The 18,499-nt window shown below is 41.9% G+C and overlaps 2 protein-coding genes and 1 long non-coding RNA gene across 7 annotated transcripts in view; 1 reads left to right on the forward strand and 2 right to left on the reverse strand.

Moving 5' to 3' along the window:
• bbox1 (butyrobetaine (gamma), 2-oxoglutarate dioxygenase (gamma-butyrobetaine hydroxylase) 1) overlaps window positions 1-15,383 on the reverse strand; it is a 140,770-nt gene extending 125,387 nt beyond the window's left edge. Inside the window, exon 1 of one of the 2 annotated variants that reach the window (XM_069905301.1) lies at window positions 15,298-15,383. The gene's annotated coding sequence lies outside the window, so the exon portion shown is untranslated. Of the gene's footprint in view, window positions 1-4,617; window positions 4,761-15,297 lie in introns of those variants that run through there. The other variant, XM_069905291.1, reaches the window with a different exon arrangement.
• The window catches only part of LOC138746817 (uncharacterized), a 32,719-nt gene continuing 18,507 nt past the window's right edge, over window positions 4,288-18,499 (forward strand). For 3 of the 4 annotated variants that reach the window (XR_011347134.1, XR_011347133.1, XR_011347131.1), the window contains exons 1-2: window positions 4,288-4,395; window positions 4,925-5,000. This is a non-coding gene — a long non-coding RNA (uncharacterized lncRNA). Of the gene's footprint in view, window positions 4,396-4,924; window positions 5,001-13,023; window positions 13,186-18,499 lie in introns of all 4 variants that reach the window. The other variant, XR_011347132.1, reaches the window with a different exon arrangement.
• Window positions 13,210-18,355, reverse strand: fibinb (fin bud initiation factor b). Its single transcript, XM_069905316.1, has one exon. The coding sequence runs from the start codon at window positions 17,899-17,901 to the stop codon at window positions 17,284-17,286; it is 618 nt and encodes a 205-aa protein (XP_069761417.1). The 5' UTR covers window positions 17,902-18,355; the 3' UTR covers window positions 13,210-17,283.

Genomic DNA, 18,499 nt, shown 5'->3' on the forward strand with positions numbered 1-18,499 from the left:
ACAGTGTCAGCGATCAGGACGAGGGTTTGAAACCTATGCTGTCTATAAGGAGATGTTATGTTATCCACTTTGATAATACAAACCGGAGGGCAGATTACTATTTGAATGGCAATAGATTAAGAGATGGGGAAGTGCAGAGAGACCTAGGGGTACTTGTACATCAGTCTCTGAAGGCGAGCATGCAGGTACAGTAGGCGGTTAAAAAGGCAAATGGTATGTTGGCTCCTATCTTCTATGTTTCTATGTTATCCCTGTCTGCATGGGTTTTCCCCGGGGGCTCCGGTTTCCTCCCACTGTTCAAAATGTACTGGAGGTTGTAAGTTAATTGGATGTAATTGGGCAGCATGGACTTGTGGGTTGAAATGGCCTATTATTGTTCTACATGTCTAATTTTAAGAGGGTTTGAGTATAGGAACAAGGATACCTTACTGCAGCTGTACAGGGCCTTGGTGAGACCACACCTGGAGTATTGTGTGCAGTTTTGGTCACCTTATCTAAGGAAGGATGTTCTTGCAATGGAGGGAGTGCAGAGGCGATTCACCAGGCTGATACCTGGAATGGCAGGAATGACTTATGAGGAAAGATTGCGCAAATTGGGATTGTACTCGCTGGAGTTTAGAAGATCTCATATAAAATTCTGGCAGGACTGGACAGAATGGATGCAGATGGGATGTTTCCAATGATGGGAAAATCCAGAACCCGGGGCCATGGTTTGAGGATAATAGGCAAACCATTTAGGACCGAGATGAGGAAGAATTTCTTTACCCAGAGGGTGGTGAATCTGTGGAATTCATTGCCACAGAGGGCAGTAGAGGCAGGTTCATTAAATATATTTAAGAGGGAATTAGATCTATTTCTTCAGTATAAGGGTATTAAAGGTTACGGAGAGAAGGCGGGGACGGGGTACTGAACTTTAAGATCAGCCATGATCTCATTGAATGGCGGAGCAGGCTCGAAGGGTCGAATGACCTACTCCTGCTCCTATCTTCTATGTTTCTATGTTATCCCTGTCTGCATGGGTTTTCCCCGGGGGCTCCGATTTCCTCCCACTGTTCAAAATGTACTGGAGGTTGTAAGTTAATTGGATGTAATTGGGCAGCATGGACTTGTGGGTCGAAATGGCCTACATGTCTAATTTTATATTTAAAAATCATCAGCCTGGTGGTGCTGGCTCCTGTATTTATCTCTTTTCTGACGGAAGCAGCTGAAAGATGCTACATGCAGGATGGAAGGGACTCTCAATAATTTTGCATGCCCTCTTCAGACAACGATCTCGGTAGAGCATGTTGATGTGGGGTGAGGGGCAGGGGAGGGGGAAGGGAGACTTCACTGATCCCCTCTGCCACTCTTGTGGTCCTGTGAATTGACCTCTGATCCATTTCTCTGCAGCAACTGTACCACACTGTGATGCAGCCGGCCAAGAAGCTCTTGAAAGAGCTCCTTTAGAAGGTTGACAAAATGGTGGCTAGTAGCCTTTCCTTCTTTAGTCTCCTCAGGAAGTGCAGTCACTGCTGTGCCTTCCTGACAGGTGAGACATCATGTGTGTCTACGATAGGTCACTAGTTAAGTGAACTCCAAGGAACTTCGTGCTCTCCACAACAGAGCTGTTGATGTGTAGTGGAGGGCAGTCGTTCCTGTTCCTCCTGATGTCTATGATCATCTTCTTAGTTTTGTCCATGTTGAGACTCAGGTTGTTACTCCTGCACCACATCACGAGATTTTCCGCCTCTTCTATGCGGTGCGACTCATCGTTCTTGTGGATGAGGCCAACTACTGTTGTATCATCTGCAAACTTGATGACACTGTTGGAGTTTGATCTGGCGATGCAGTCATGGGTCAGTACTGTGAAATGACTGACCACATAGCCCTGAGATATGTCAGTGCTCAGTTTGACAGTGCTCGACATTCTGCTGCTGACCTGGATAGGCTATGGTCCCTCCATTAGGGAACTCAGTTACTGAGAAGGGTGTTGAGTCCTAACGAGGACAGTTTCTCCACCAGCCTCTGGGGAATAATCATATTAAAGGCAAAGCTGAAGTTAATGAACAGCAGCCTAGTACATGTGGGGTCATTCCCCAGATGGGACAGGATGGAATGAAGGGACAAGGCTATAGTATTCTATAGGTGAACTGAAATGGGCCCAGTGTCTCTAGTTTGATCTTAGAACAATATACTGCTCCAATGAGGTGATGAAGATGTCTACGCAGTCCATCAGTACCCTGCTAGAATGTTGTCTGGTCCCACCACCTTATATCAGTTCACCTTGGATAGGGTTCTCCTCACCGCAGCTGAGGCTATGCAAGGGGCTCGTTCATTGGGGGACACGGAGCTTTCTTCAGCGCCATCCTGTTCTTCTCATCAAACCGTGTATAGATGATCAGTCTATCCAGAAGGGACAGGACAAGAATGGCTGGTCTAAAAAGTCAGGACACATCAGTGGCAGATTATCCATTAAGCAGAGTAGACTAAAGCCTAGAAGCCTTAGAAGGTAAGGAAGCTCGTCCATGATTTGATTGATCACCCAACAGGTCAATGAAGCGCTGGCTTCCTTGTGGAGGGCATGCTGTAAAGCCAATGAAAGTAGACGTTGGGGGTTGCGGGGGTGGTAACATGGTGCAGCTGATGACGCAAATAGAGATCAGTAGCAAAAGTTGCCTTGAGGATAAACGCCATAGCCACGGTAGCCGTGGAGACTGTTACCCATCAATAGCTCAGGCATGGAGCAAGGTGAGTACTGCTCCGTTGTCGGAATCGGGTCGCAGCCACTTCTCTGAGTGGGTGCCTTCGCTGTGGGTGGGTGCCTTCGCTGTGGGTGGGTATGGCAGTGGTCTTCATAGTCCCTCAGGAGCCATGTTCCACCCTGCTCTGTGTTTACCACGTCCATTGTAAAATGGCAGGTGATTCTGCCTGAGGCTTATCAGCCCAGTTGGAGTCCTGACTTGTTGTCATGATCTCTCTCTATTACTGGCCGCAGCTCATGCCTGGTGGTGCGGATCGGAATGCAGGGTGGATAGAGAATGCAGGGACCTGGTCTGACCTGCCACCGTGTTGATTGCATCAAAACCTGGTGGCCAACTACTTCCAGAGCCGAGAACCAAGTCGGCTCAGCAGCAGAGAGACAGGCGACGTTTTGGGTCGAGAGTCTCAACCAGGGGCCCATGGCATCATTCTCCTCCTCCACACTTTATTCTATTCAAGAAAGGATGAGGGATGTGGGGCAGGGGACAAGGTCAGGAGAGGGCCTCACTAAAGTTCAGTCTAGATCCCGGGTGGTAGTTAATCTGCCACTGGTGCCCATGGTTAGAGGAAAGGTTGGTAAATTTGATTCAAAATTGGCCTTACAAAAGGAGACACTGGGTGATACTAGAGGGCTGTTTTGTGATTGGGTGCTTGTGACTAGTGGCATTCCACAACTTGTATTGTTGTTTGCAAAACAAGTTAATAATTTGAGGGGTGATGCAAGAGTCATGATCAGCAATTGTACAACAGATGACATGAAGCAAAAATAATGCTGGAGAAACTCAGCAGATCAAAGTGTCTAGGTGACATGAAGATTATAGTTATTGTTTATAGTGTGGAGGGTCGCAAACTACTGCTGAAATGGGCTGAAAAATAGCAGATGCCATTTAATTCAGATGAATGCAAGCTGATGCATTTTGGGAGCGCCAATGGGGCTATGAGCTGTCACATACTTCATGAATGGTAAGATCTAGTTATTACAATGAGTTGATCGTCATATACATTACACAAATGAACACATGAATCAGAATTCTTACTTGCTGCAGGTGAATAGGTGCTTTCTTTATTAAAATAAAAATTAGTATACCCTAAATAGAGATCAATACAAAAAGATGGAGAGTCAATCAATATTCAGTTCCAATAGTGCAAGAAAAAAGTGATGTTATAGTAGTGCAGACAGTCCTTTATGTGGTGTCATGTAAGGAAAGGTTCAAGAGCCTGAAAAACTACTTTTGAACCTGGAGGTGTTGATTTTCAGGCTCTTTTACATGGTAAAAACTTAAACTCCATATTGCAAGGAAATGTACTAATCCTAAACTGGACAAGTCACAAATTACAGCCTTATCTAAATAATTTTCGTGCTGAAACTTTGCAGAGAAGCAAAGTCTCAGCAGTTCAAGGATAAATGTTGGACCGCCTTAAATCGAAAGCGGCTGCTTTCACCGGAGGCTGTGGTTATTCCAGCCCTGCAGCAAGGCAGCCGCGAACTACACCGTTCGCTGCCCTCGCCCCTGCCGATACGGGGCGGGCGTGGCCGGTCGACGTGACGTCAGGCCGTTAGCTGCCACCGTCATCACGTCCGCCACCCGGGGTGGGCCTCAAGCGTGACTGAATGGCACCCTGGAAACGAAGGGATCCCCTCCCCGAAAACCCCCAGTAAGTTCCCGAAATAGTTCCGCCTTTCATTGATCAAATGGCAGACGTGTAGGGCATATTCTTAAAACAAATGGTGGGGGAAAGGCTCCTGCCGGCATGAGCGACGCCTGTTGCCAGCCATCCCCTCGCAAGGCGCCTGTGAGAGAGAAGGGTGTGAACGTGCCGACCCGGGGAAATCTCCAGCCAACCTGCGCTCTCGGCGGGCTGCCACTCTCCGCTTACCTGCGAGGCTGCCGACTCCCTTCCACTTGCACTGAACGCGGCGCAGCCAACTGCGGCTGATGGGCGTGTTCAAGCCGGGTGCCTACGAGAGGGTGAGTGGCTGTCATGCGTGCGAGCCTTGGCTGGAGGAGGGGTGCATACCATTGCCCATCGGGATTGCGAGTGCTGCAATTGGAGGAGGTTTGCGAGTGTTTTATGGTCGCAAATTGGGTAGAAGGTGAACCCTACAGAGGAAACAAGAAAACCCTGCAGATTCTCTTGTCAGAGCACAAATATTCAGTGGCCTGAATTTCTTTTTTCCTTGCAGGCGAGGTAGTGCAACAATAAAACCCCGACTCCACGAACACGTTGTAAACAAATAAAGAAATGTGAGGCGAGTTAAGGTAATAGTGATAAAAATAAAGTTTGAACCTGTTTTCAAGTTTAAGCAACTTGTCTTAGTGAATATCTATTGCTGCTGGGTTTTGGGGTCCTCCGGGCTCGTAATACATCTATTAAATTCAAATCTCTCATTAATACCAATGTAGCCTTTGCTACTTTAGCTCGTCACTCGTCTCATCGATCCATCAAAGAAAAAAGGATCCAAACAAAAATTTAAATCTCTTATTAAAATATTTTCTGGTGCATCTGCTAACTTGAATGTTTCTTGAATAAATGTCTTCATCATCAATATTAGGTGCATATAAATTCATAATTTTGAATATATTTGACAGTACCTTCACATATCTCCCTGCAGGGTCAGTCACAACATTTTGAATTTTAATTGGAAGATTCTTTTTCATCAAAATCGCCACACCTCTTGCCTTCGAATTAAACGAATAAGCCTCAACACACCCAACCCAATCTTTTTTAATTTCAGATGTTCTCTTTCAATTAAATATATTTCTTACAAAATAGATGAATCAACTCCTGTTTTCTTAATATATGTCAACACTCTCTCTTCAATGTTCACTTTATCCCATTAAAATTAAACTTTACAAATTTCACCATTATAAATAAACCATATTCAATCCTTTTAGTATTGCTTCCTCCACCTCTACCTGCAAACCTCCTCCCCTTAATTCCATTACTCAATATCCAATGTGTCGACACGCATTTCCTTTGGCAATCTAAATAAACTGATATACAATTAAAGAATATATGTTCCAACATTTGCAACTATATATAGACAGAATAAACCCCCCCCCCCCCCCCCCCCCACCCACATCCCCACAATAATATTACTTGCCTTTATTTTACGGGCTGCGACCAAGGTCACAGATACACATATGATCCAGTAGTAGTTCGAACCTCATCTCCCCACCCCAGCCCCCTGGTACATTTACCATTTGATCTTTAATCATTTAATTCATAAATAAAGATTTTCCAAAAATCAGTAAAGAGAAAATAATCATTATTCTGAATTATTCAGTCCTGCAGAGCTGTGAAAAAAAAAATTAGTCCATCTAGGACACAGTAGCAATAATTCTTCATTCCACTTGTGCTCTTAGATCTTGCACAAATTCTTCTGCTTGTACAAATTTCAAAAAGAACTTATTTTGACAACCAGTTGCAGGATGACCCAGCACAAATCAATAACCTTACCCCCCCCCCCAAGAGCTTTCTTAACTGGATTAAATGTTCTTCTTTTTAATAAATCTGCACATATCAGGGTAGAACAAAACTTTATCCCCTTCATACTCAAGCGGGCCTTTCCTTGCGCTTGCCACTTCTGTCACCAGGGTCAAGAACTTCCCTCTATATTGATATTGAAAGTATTGAATTAGCACAGAATGTGGGGGGGGAGGGGGGTGTCCTGACTTGGAAGCACTTTTCCTCTAAGAGCTCTTTCAATCTCAAAGGGATATTGAAAATTCTCTGTTGCCAAAACTTCAGGAATCAATTTTTTTTAAAAATCCATTTGGGTCTTTCTCCTCCACTCCTTCTTTAAGACCCACTATTTTAATATTATTTCTTCTACTTAAATTTTCCAATATGTCTACTTTCTGTTGAAACCTTTGATTTTCCATTGTCAAAACAGTCAATACTATCTTCCACTCTGGTCACTCTATCATCGACATGCTGCATTTCTTCCTGTATCTTCTTTATTTTCCCATCTAGTTTATCTAATTTTCTCTTCATTTTATTCACTGCTGTTTATTTCTCCTTTCATTCCTTGATGTTCTCTTAATAGTTCAACATTGGTTACATCCTCTTCTGTACATTTACTTTTAAAAATCTTAACTTCTTTCAATATCTTACATTCATGTTGCTGTTCTTGCTCTTCTTCATCTTTGCTGTGAGACCATTGCAAGCCCGACCCCTCTTCTTCTGATGCTGTCATTGAAGACCCCAGCTTTTCGTGCATGTGCAGTACACTTCCAGGTTCTTCCCCAACACCATATCTCTGTGGCTGCGTGAGAACGGCATTGACAGGAGAACCCTCCACAGCTTCACTCACCCAGGGAACAGGTCGAACACTAGTTCCCTGCTTCAAGCTCGATGTAGGCCTCAGATCTCTTCTAGTCTTCTCTTCATGTCGGGCTCCAAGTAGGCTGCAGTGGCTTTTTTTTCTTTGGAGGCATTTTTGAAGTGTTATTTTGGTGTTTCAGTAGGCTTCAAAGAGTTTAATTACTTTAAAACATTACTTATTTAACTAGTTGACCAAGAGGGACAGGTTCCTGCATCCTATCCCTATGGCATCATGTGACGTTCCCCCTCACTCTGATTTTCCAAATATTTTGGTATTGTCCTTAATAATTTTTCAATAATTGACTAATCAGTTAGGCAAAAGAGGTGCCAATCACTGACTGCTTTGCCCTGGATATTAAGTTTCTTGGGCATTGTGTCCCTTCAATTATTCATTCACACGGAGTGTATTCCAATGTGCTCTGGGTCCTCAGAAGCTAGACCACTTGCTGCAGGATATCCAACCTTTCACTAGTTTTTGTGGCCAAAGTAATTATATGGCTGATTTAACTGCCTCTTGTCAAAGGTAATTTAATGAGAATCTAATATGCATTTATTTAAGGACAAAGTTGGATAGAAGAAAATTATCTGGTGCTGATGTTTGTTTATTGTTACAAAATATTTAAAAACCAGTGCTCTAAATGTTGAAAGATTTATGAATTCATATAAGCCTGAATTTGCATAAAAGACCCTTTCACTGGTGAAGTATTACAGTCTGATCATTCTGGAGGCTTCATTTGCAGTGGGAGGTCATATTTGACAGGATTATGGTGTACATTTCGGGGACATTTTGTTCAACTGAGGGCCTTTAATAGGATTCATCACTTTACTACAAACCGAAGTGCCAGCCAAAGACTTTGGAATCCCAAGATACACTGCATTATATACTTTAAATATTGTGGAGATATTTCACAAAGCCAGAGTGTTTGAAAAAAGATACATTGTGGTTGAGGTTATTACTAATGCTTTGAGAATCTGGCAGCTAACTAGAGGTTGTCTTAACTTTAGCCTGGCAGAAAATTTGAGGTCAGTGTAAACTTGCTCAATTTTTCTTATTAAGGATTTTGAAGTTTTGCAATTTAAATTATAAAATTGACAGTAGGTTTTATCCATTGAGCCTGCTTCAAATGCTAATTCTGCAAATAGAGGGAATCGGTGTTCTTTTTACTGCCTATTCCCCGTAGCTTTTTTATGTTCTCTCTTTCAAAATCACTGTTCCTAAACTAGTAAACTATATATTCTCTACTTCAAATCTTTATCATTCTCAGGATGAAAATATTTCATATGTTACCCCTCGTTTTAATTATTTTAGATTTCAGATTTATTGTCAGAGTACATATGTGACATCACTTACAACCCTGAGATTCCTTTTTCCTGCGGGAATTATGCTTGTGTTTTTGCTGCCTTGATACGTACTTAACTCCTGAAAATCTATGTAAGGTTCCCTCTTAAATTCATCTGGGAAATAATTGAATTATGACTTGCAGCTCTCATTCCTGTTATAATTTTAGTGAATGCTGCTATCCCCTTTCCTTAGCATTGGTACCCTAGAGCTGCATACCATATTGAACTAACCAAAATAGAACTATAAAACCATAGAACATTACAGCACAGAAACAGGCCCATTTAGTCTGTGCTGAACCATTTTTGTTGCTAAGTCCCACTGATCTGCACTCAATCCATAGCCCTCCATACTCTCCCATCCATTCTTCTTAAATGTTAAAATTTGGCCCACATTCATCACCCTGTTTGCAGAAGTTCCCCCTCATGTTTCCCCTAAACTTTTCCCCTTTCACGCTTAATCCACGTCCTCTGGTTTGTATCTCCCCCACCCTCAGTGGAAAAAAAGCCTATCCACATTTATTCTGTCTATCCCCCTCATAATTTTAAATGCCTCTGTCAAATCTCGCCTCTGTCAAATCGCCCCTCATTCTTCTATGCTCCAGGGGATAAAGTCCTAAACTGATTAACCTTTCCCTGTATCTCAGTTCAGATAAAAGATCAGGGTAATTTTCTTGTTTTTAATCACTGATTCTGAACGTTATACTTAGAATACCAGTTGTCTTCATCTTGTAAGCATAAGGTCTCTGTTGCTTAGCTTTTGTTAAGAATAGCACGTTTGTGGAGGGCTTCGTTTTCAAAAAAAGCCTGCTTGAATGGAGTGATGTCTGAGTGTTTGTTGCTTACCATGTTTTAAAAAGTTCACTGAAATGTATAATAATTTTTTTTTCCACTCCTGGAATCTCGAAACAATAAATGTGCTAGAGCAGCAAACAATTTCTGGAGGAACTAAGCAGGTCAAACAGAATCATGGGTAGAATTGATCAGACAATACTGTGAGTCTGAACCTTTATCAGGACAAAAATTGAATATGCAAAGTTGCATATATGAAGGTTGAAAGAACCTGAGGGAAGGGCTCAGAGGTGATAGAATAGGACAGAAGGTGTGGTAGGTAGAGAAACACAGATGAAAAGAACCATTAGGAAGGGGCAGCAAAATAGTGAAAGAGAGAGATTAAAACAAAGTAAACACCGCAGGAGTTGAAGAAGAAATGGAAACAGTGGAGTCTATTTGGAAGTAGTGAGGTGGGGGCGGGGTATAGAGGTTACCTAACTTTAGAAAAATCAATGTTCATGTCATTTGGTTTAATGCTGTCCAGGAGAAATATGATGTATTGCTCATCAAGTTTACATTTGGCCTCGCTCTGACAATAGATGAGCCTGAGAAGAGAGTTTGAGTTGCTTGGGACTGACTGTACTCACCAGAAATCAGAAGAATGAGAAGGGATCTTAGAGAAGCAAATAAAATTTATGAAAGAGTTAGATAAAATAGAGGCAGGAAAGTTATTTCCAGTTAGATGAGACTAGAACAAAATTCATGGGAGTAGATTACAAGGAGCTGCTTTTCCCAGAAAGTTGTGAATCTGTGGAATTCTCTGCACAAGGAAGTAGTAAAGACTACTTCATTAAATATATTTAACATACAGTCAGATAGATTTTGGCAGGGTAGGGTAATTAAGGGTTATGGAGAAAAGGCAGGTAGGTGGAGCTGAGCCCATGGCCAGATCAACATGACCAACATGGCAGAGGGGGTTTGATGGGCCATTCGGCCTACTCTTGCTTCCATTTCTTAATTTCTTATAATGCACCATCATTTCTTTCAGTGTCGCATAATAACAAACAACATTGTAATTTTTAGTCTATTTTCCCTTTTGAAATGCAGTTATATTGCCTTTCCTGTTGACTCATCCAAGACTTGGGAATGCAATTCTTGTGGTGTCTTGGATTTTATGGCTCAGGATCTTATTGAATAGTCTTATCGACTATGAGACAGAAGGTGCTTAGGAGCAAAGAAACTGTCTTTTGTTCGTCTTTGGGGAAACTCTTGGTAGCGAAAGACAGCAGTTAATCAAATCACTGATATTCAACCAATTTTAAAAATAAATTTTATATGTGTACATACTCTATTGCAGATGGAAATTCATGATTGACTGAGTAACAAGTAGGACCGAATCTGGTCTCCACAAGGAATCCAGTGGCAGTATGCAGCATTTTGCTAGTTAGATTTTATATGTCCTACTTTCATTGGATCTGAGACATACATTTTAGTGGGGATTCTCAACTTGCCAGTTGGAAAGCAAAAGCAAAGTTATTGCATTTTAAAAACATTACTTTTTAATCAGCATTTAAAATATTTTGAATAATTATGTTTCTTGATAATGTATTTCAGTTTGAAAAGTGAATCCATAAGTGCTTTGACTAAAAGCATCCTCAGCTTTGCCTTCAGATAAGAACTGACAGAGGTATTCTTGGATACATTTTCTGCTCAAACTGTCATTTTCCCGGTCTCTTTGTTCTACTGCACACCCCAGGCCCCCACCTTTCATTGCACAAGTCATTCCCTGGTTTAACTTATAAAAGTGTAACACCTCACACTTGTCCAAGTTAAGTTCCATCTACCCTTCTTTGGCTCACTTTCCCCAGATGGTCTAAACCCTGTTGACATCTTATTAACTTTCTTGACTGTCAACTGGATCACCAATATTCGGTGTCATCTGCAAGCATGCCAAGCATTGTCATCCAAATCATTAACATAGATGACAAACAACACAGGACCCAGCACCACACCGATCAAACCAGTGAGCACAGGCCCTTTCTTTCACTAAAGCATAAACATTAAAAAGAGAAAAAAATATAGCATTAGCCAGGAGCATACTGATGCCTGACTGGTGATTTCTGAGAACTGCTAGGGCATTGCTCGGTCTTTTTCCTCTATTCCAGCCAACACAATGAAATGTGTACATGAGAGGTAGGCCTGAGATCAGATGCCAAGTGCAGAGACAATGTACAAGTATGCAAGTGCAACCCTCCACCACCACTTTCTATCTCCTACCATCGAGTTAATTCTGTATCCAACTGGCCAGTTAACCATGGATCCTGTGCAAGATGTCCTCCCAGATCAGCCTGCTATGCAGCACCTTGTCAGAGTACATTGAGTCAACATTTACTGCCCAACCCTCAGACAGGCTTTAAAATAACTCAGTCCTGCTCATGAGACAAGATTTCTCATGCACAAAACCATGCTACCTGTCCCTAATCAAATTTGATTCCCTTTCCAAATGTCAGTCAATCCACTCTCAGAATTCCCATCAGAAAGTTACCCACAAGAGATGCTAAGCTCACTAGCATGTAGTTCCCTGGTTTATCCTTGCAGCCTTTCTTAAATGCACAACATTGGTTATTTTCTGCTAGTCTTCCGGCTCCTCATCCATAATTAATGATGATGGAAATGTTTCTGCCAGGGCTCCTTGTAGTTTCTCATGACTTCCTCAGATACATTTGATGAGGTCCTGGGGATTTATCCACCATAATGCATTTCAAGACCTCCAGTATCTCCTTTCCTGTTACATGCAACATTTCAGTCTATTTTCTAGAGTGCCCCTACCTCCGTAACTTTCTCAACAGTCAATACAGATCACAAATACTCATCAAAGACCTCCCTCATCTTCCACACTTTGATGACCATGTTGATCTTTAAGGGGCCCTACTCCATCCATAGTTACTCAATTGTCTTTAACATACTTGGGCAATCCCTTGGGATTCTTTTTATCTTTATCTGCCAGTGTCATCCCATACACCCAACTCGACCTCCGGATTTTCATTTTAAGAGAACTCCTACACACTTTGTACTGCTCAAAGATTCACTTGATTTCAACTGTAAACATGTGAGATGTTGCAGGAATTGCAGCCAATTATGAGGAGAATGTGCAAACCCCATACAGACAGCACCAGAGGTCAGGACTGACCAACAATGATTTTGCTTCCTGAACACTTTTGGGTGTATTGTATGGATTTTGGACTATTGATCACGAAAATCACTTTAAAAATGTCCTATCACATACTGTTTTTTAAAGATATAACCTCTTTTTGTGATTTCCTGTCATATTTTAAGTCTACTGGGATATTGTCCACAAAGCAAGCTGTTTTGGTCAGTCCAAGCATACCTGAGCATGCACTCAGAACAGGTCCTACTCAAATATCTTAGATCTGGACATGCTTAGGTTAGATGTAGATAGGCTATAAAAGATAGATTGAACATATGTTGATGCTCATGTTCTTCAGGCAATAGCATAGTGAGTGTACTTATAAATAGCATTTACTGTCTTCAGGAAGATTAGGTACAGTAGAAATGTCTAGTCAATGTTATAACAGCTGCAACTTTTGTGGGAAGTATACACTTCAGGCTCAAAAACTCCACTTATTAAGAGAGCCATGAACTCTACTTTGGTTGTAAAATTAGTGGCCAAGACAAACCTTGGGCTCCTCACATTTGTTGTGCAATATGTGCAGTCAACCTGAATGCCATTAAACGTGCTCAATTTAATTAAGGTTAATTTAACGTGGAATTATGTTTGTGTTATCTTTAAATTGTCTGTCATAATCCCTGTTTTTAATCCAGGAAGCAAACATTTTGAAAAACAAGTTGTCCAGTGTTATGAGATTTAGTGTGAATAGGCACATCTTGATTTTCTTCAACCTGAAGATCATTGACCAGCCCCGCTGAACTGAGAATGAGTGAGCGATTCCTATTCCAGTGTTCAAATCAAGAACCTTTAACCAGGTGACCAACAATAACGACAAGTAGTTTTTTTTTCTCTCGGGTTAATTTTAATATATTGATTTAGCCTTTACAAACCAACAGAAAAGCAACATTTCCACAAAAGTAAAGAAGAAAACTGGAACAAAACATCCGTGTACCGTTCATCATTTGTGACAGCCATTACCGTGCCGTGGCGTTCGGTTTTGAATTGGTTGAGTTGGACTTTCACGAAAGGGATTTATTTCTCGATAACCAACCCAATAGTCGGCAGTCCAGACAACATGGGTAAAAATTGGATGTTGGCTTGAGACTTCGTTCAGTTTGCTTTCCCTTTGAATTTGCCCAATTTCATTTCTTAACCTTCTTTCTGTGAAACGAAAGTTAACTCTGAATTGTTTGGCTGGATGTGAAAAATCAGAGTGAGAAACATTAACCAAACCCCAAAATGGGACCGAACCGTTAAATTTGACGGCTTATAAAATATCGGTGGCGTCAGTCATACAACACTAAATACATAGTTTAAAAAAAATCTCAATGGTTTCAAGTTGATCCCAGATTTGGGACACGTCATTTGACACAACGCTTTCAAAGGGGACAAGCAAATGGCACTTCTCACGCTTGAACGAGGAAGCAGATGTTTTTCATCAACCATGAAAAACAACTTGGAAGGCGTGGAGGTGGGATACATTTAATGGGGATTTCAGTATACAGAGGAGAAAATTGTTCCGACAGGAACGTCCTCTGAGGCATGAATTCTGCCCCCTTATCGTACATTTCCTGGAGGCTCTCGAATTTAACTTTTAATTTTAATGTTTAATTTCGAGTTAATCTCCACATCAAAAGTTGGACACTTTTAAACTCAATCTAAAGTATTGTGGTCGAAATGCACGCAAGAACTCTGCCCGTCACCCATTTGCCTAATACTGCAACTGTCGCCTGATTCTGTCTGTCCAGCGTGGTTGCATTTCGTGAATTGAGCTGAAACGTGAAATAGCAAAAATGTGATATGTAGACAGAGAGTGCTTGTCTAAGCAACCCACGTTAAAAATTGCGGCCCCTATTTATTGTGTAATCTTGATTCTAAGGACCTTTCACATTAAATTTCGGCGTATTCCCAGCATTTTCTCTTTTCGATTCACGTAACTGTCATATGTAATAGCACGTATTCTGGAATTATTGTCACATAACGAGTGTACGTTTGGTCTATTCCTAAAGTATTGTCAATGTAACCCTTCATATAATTACGTTCATATTCGCAATACAAATTTGAAAAAAAGGTTTTTCAACATCGTGCACAGGAATAACACTGAAGAAACGTTTCATTGACCTTGTGGTCCAGAATAAGTTATGTCACGCTTAACACGTAACCGTGTTGCAGCACCTTTAGAAATCATCCCGGTCTCCTCGGACGTACATACACACACACACACACACAAAACCGGAAACGTATACATCAAAAATTGCAACCAAAAAAAAGTAAAAACTCAATGCTGGGCAAACTTAGCAGGTCAAACATTGAACTTTAAGCAAAGATAGATACATAACCAACGTTTCGGGCTTGAGCCCTTCTCCGAATCGAGAGAAATCGAAAAGTGTAATTGATTCACTCAAGTTTCCCAGTTCGTTTGCAACGATGCTCCCGGGAAAATTTGGGAATATTGATCGTAGATATCCTGCAGTTGCGTGGATTTGATCTAACTTGCTTGGGGAGGAGACGAGAATAACCTGTTTGGGGTGCGTATCCAATAGTTCGGAGTTATTAATGCCAATCAGGGGGAATATGTATTTTGGGAAAGGGGAGTGTGCATTTTGGCGACCCGATATAAGCAACCCGATTTTGTTGTATTTGGGAATAAATAGATGTACATGCCTATCGACATTAGCCTATTAATGTAATAACACATTGCTGGAAAAACTCAACTGGTCCAATTAGGTACTTTAAGTAGCAAAGATAAAGATACACAACGTTGGAGCCCAAAAACAAGTCAAAGTATCAAGTTGAGCCTGCTAACGGTTCAAAGCCCACCATTTTTTAAAACATGCAGAACACGATGGTTAATACTCACTTCCTCATAAGATTGATAAAATAAAACCTAGCTAATAAATTAAAAGAAACATCGCAAAGCGACTGACCAGAGTGAAATTCCACTTGAACTGAACTCAAGCGACTTGATGAGGCTTCCCGCTGGTGTCGTTTGGAAAGATACCATCGCCGTCTCCGCGGGATCAAACTGAGTGAAAGGAAAAGAGAACCAACGCTGGTGCCCTGTCCCAGACCATTCCAAGTATTTGAGGCTCAAGTTACCCTCAGTTTGCCACGTTGGACAAGCTACATATTCCACATCAAACTGAAAGGAGAGCCTATTTCGTTGTACGATGGGTAGAGATGAACTAGGGAACAAGAAGAGTCAAGGGTATGCTTAAAACCCCTTGAAGGTTCCTGGTAATCTCTCTCCCCTCCAGTCCCAAACCCATCTCACAAGCTGCGCACCCACCCGAACCCTCAGACATCCCTGACCCCTGCTGGGATAGAGTTTGCAGTTTCCAGATTAGCTTCTTTATCTCAAATTGAAGAAAAACCAGAGCGGAAACAAGCCATCCTTGATCCGGAAGGACTGCCTGAGAAGAAGGGTGATGGAGAATTAGGATGAAGACAATATTGACTAGTTGTTCTGAGATCACCTAAAACCATTTCACGTTATTCGGAAATGAGTACTTTCGCTCTAGGTTTACTGAAGCTGACTGTGCATTCGTGTCAGAAATTTGAAAGTTCTACAATGTTACTTTATTAACTTTTTTGATAAACCCTGTCGTAAATTCTGGGGTTTCCTCAATAGATATTATGTTAATTGTGACCCATTAGCAAACAAAAATGGGTTAATGATTCCACTGCTTTTACAACCATAATATCATTTTAAGACAGCGAAGAATGTGAAATTTGGAAGAATTCGAATTTCGAAAATATGAATTCAGAAGCTTCAACAATGGTCATTTGGTCAATATCTCGGCGCCAGGCCGGTTCCCCCCACCCCCATTTCAGAGTTCCGCGTTCAATTTCTGATGGTATAAAAGAAAAGTTGTTTCTGTGTAGAATTTTTTTTTAATAGATTTTGAGACAAAGCAGTTGATTTGAACTGAAGGAGTTTCGTTGAAACGAACTTTTGGAGTTTGCAAATGTGACCACAATTACACTGGAGTCGTCATCACTTTTAAGTTTGGTCGATAATAGCGCCGCCCGTGGCAAACAGTACTCGTCAGTCGCGGTCAGACGCAGTGTGAGGATCCACCATCATATGACTGCCAAATTCCGTCTGAATCATTTAACAATGCAAGCTTTCAAATATATGTTCATAAACTTATGCTTTAAATCTGCGTACCCCCGCCCCCCCCCCCCCCCCTACACACAAATCCTTTAATGTCAAAAGATCCAACCACATGACACGCTCAGAAAACAAATATTAACTGGATACGGGGTTGGTATGTTTTACCTCTTGAGAACAGAGCGGAAATTGTTGGCAAATCCAGACTTTAAAGACGTATCATCAATCAGACCTGTCAGATTGTATAGTTCGGCATAGACTCATTTATTTTGATCCGTTCGGTCCGAAGGTGGCTGCAAAAATGACTAGAAGTGCTCGTGACCCAAATTTGTTCGAGACGATCTTTTGTTTAATTTATCCGCCTTTAATGTTTGGTTTTCATCGATATTCAGGAATCGAAAAGTACCCGCTGTTCTTATTTTCAGACTCATTTAAAACGTTTACCCGAGGAATAGTTGCGGTAAAACTTTTTTTTGTATTAAAATACTTGTACCTGCCTGCGGTGTTCGAGGTGACACATCAGTACACATTTAAAGGTGGCAAAACATATGTAGCAATGAACGTTCAACAAACACTGAGAAATCTACAGAATAGCAGGAACCACCTCGCTTTAAAGTGGCACGCTGGCCGCGAACCGACTTCATTTGCAGTATTAGTTTATACGCAATGTTAAGTGGGGGAGGGGGTCATTTACAAACGTTGCCCGTCACATCTCACATTATGCCAATATAATTTGATAAATATGATGAATTGATATTACTAGAGGACGGGTGGATCTTCCATTGTGGGCTATCAGATCTCAACCTCTCATAAAATCATTCTTCAGTCGGCTCAGCCTTGTCCCATGACTTCTGACGATCAGGGTGAGAAGTTCGTGTTTATCTTTCAACCCAGTCGAGATCTCTAGCGTCTCCGTCAAAATCTCTCTGGTGTGATAGAGCATGTGTACCACTTCATCGTTAATCTTGTTCACTTCCCTCACCTCGTTCTCTTGACTTTGTCGAAATTTCAGCTCCAGCTCGACCAAAGAGCGGTCCGAATGCGAGAAAGCTTCTCCGATCTGCGCGGCTTCCCTGCGAAGGTAGTTCCCATAGCTGTCTTCCCCGTCCAGGTCATAAGCGATGTTTTTCCCAACCCCTTCCAAGACTCGCGCCGCGTCTTCGACTTGCCTCTTGATGGTGGTCATCTCCTCCTTAAGAAACGTCTCCATGTCGGCTCCGACCCCGCAGCGCCGGTCGTCGGAGACTTGAAAAAGCATCTGACATTTTTCAGGGTCATCATTTTCTTCGTAGTCCCCATCCGGTACAAAATAGTGATGGAAGGTGCCGTTAGACATCTCCGGTTGGAGGGGTCCGGTAAAAATAGCCTGCGACAGGGAGCACAGAAGGCTGAGGCAGACCACGTTCAGACCCAGCATCTTTAATCCAGATCGCAATTCAGAAGGAAAGACTGTTGAGACTTATCGGAAACAATTTTTTTTTCCCATTGTACGACCCCCCCAGTGGAACTCCCCGTCAACTCTCCGCTCTCGTCTGCGACCAATCCTGCCTTAAGGTGTAATTTGAGTTGAGCGTATTTTTTTAAGCCTTTTCTCTCCACGTCTCTCTTTAAAAACATGTTTCTGCTCAGTCGTCAGTGGAGTTGAGGAAATATATGTACATTTCAGATGACGAGCTGTGCGTCCATCAGACTCTCCCAACATCTGGGTTTCGAGGAGTAACGCCAATCTCCGCTCACGGACCCTCGGGAGACCGCGCAGACATTGGCACCAAACTTAAGCTGTCACCTCTCTGCTGGAATCTTGATGATTTGTATACTATAATCAGAACCCTCTGTTCTCTTTGTTGGCAATTCTAGGTTGTGCCTTTACAGATTTCACAGGGTTAGCGGAAGACTCTTGAAATCAGCTACTCTTATTTTGGAACCGACCGATCATTTTCAGTGAGAGCTGGGTGATTTAAAGGGTTAAAATTTCTAGATTAGCTTAGTTCTCAGCGCCACGGTTGGCGTATTCG

This window comes from Narcine bancroftii, chromosome 1 (assembly GCF_036971445.1).
Source record: "Narcine bancroftii isolate sNarBan1 chromosome 1, sNarBan1.hap1, whole genome shotgun sequence".
NCBI lineage: Eukaryota > Metazoa > Chordata > Chondrichthyes > Torpediniformes > Narcinidae > Narcine > Narcine bancroftii.

Coding starts and splice junctions, on each gene's coding strand:
- fibinb (XM_069905316.1), bottom strand. CDS start 17,901: ATGCTGGGTCTGAACGTGGTCTGCCTCAGCCTTCTGTGCTCCCTGTCG.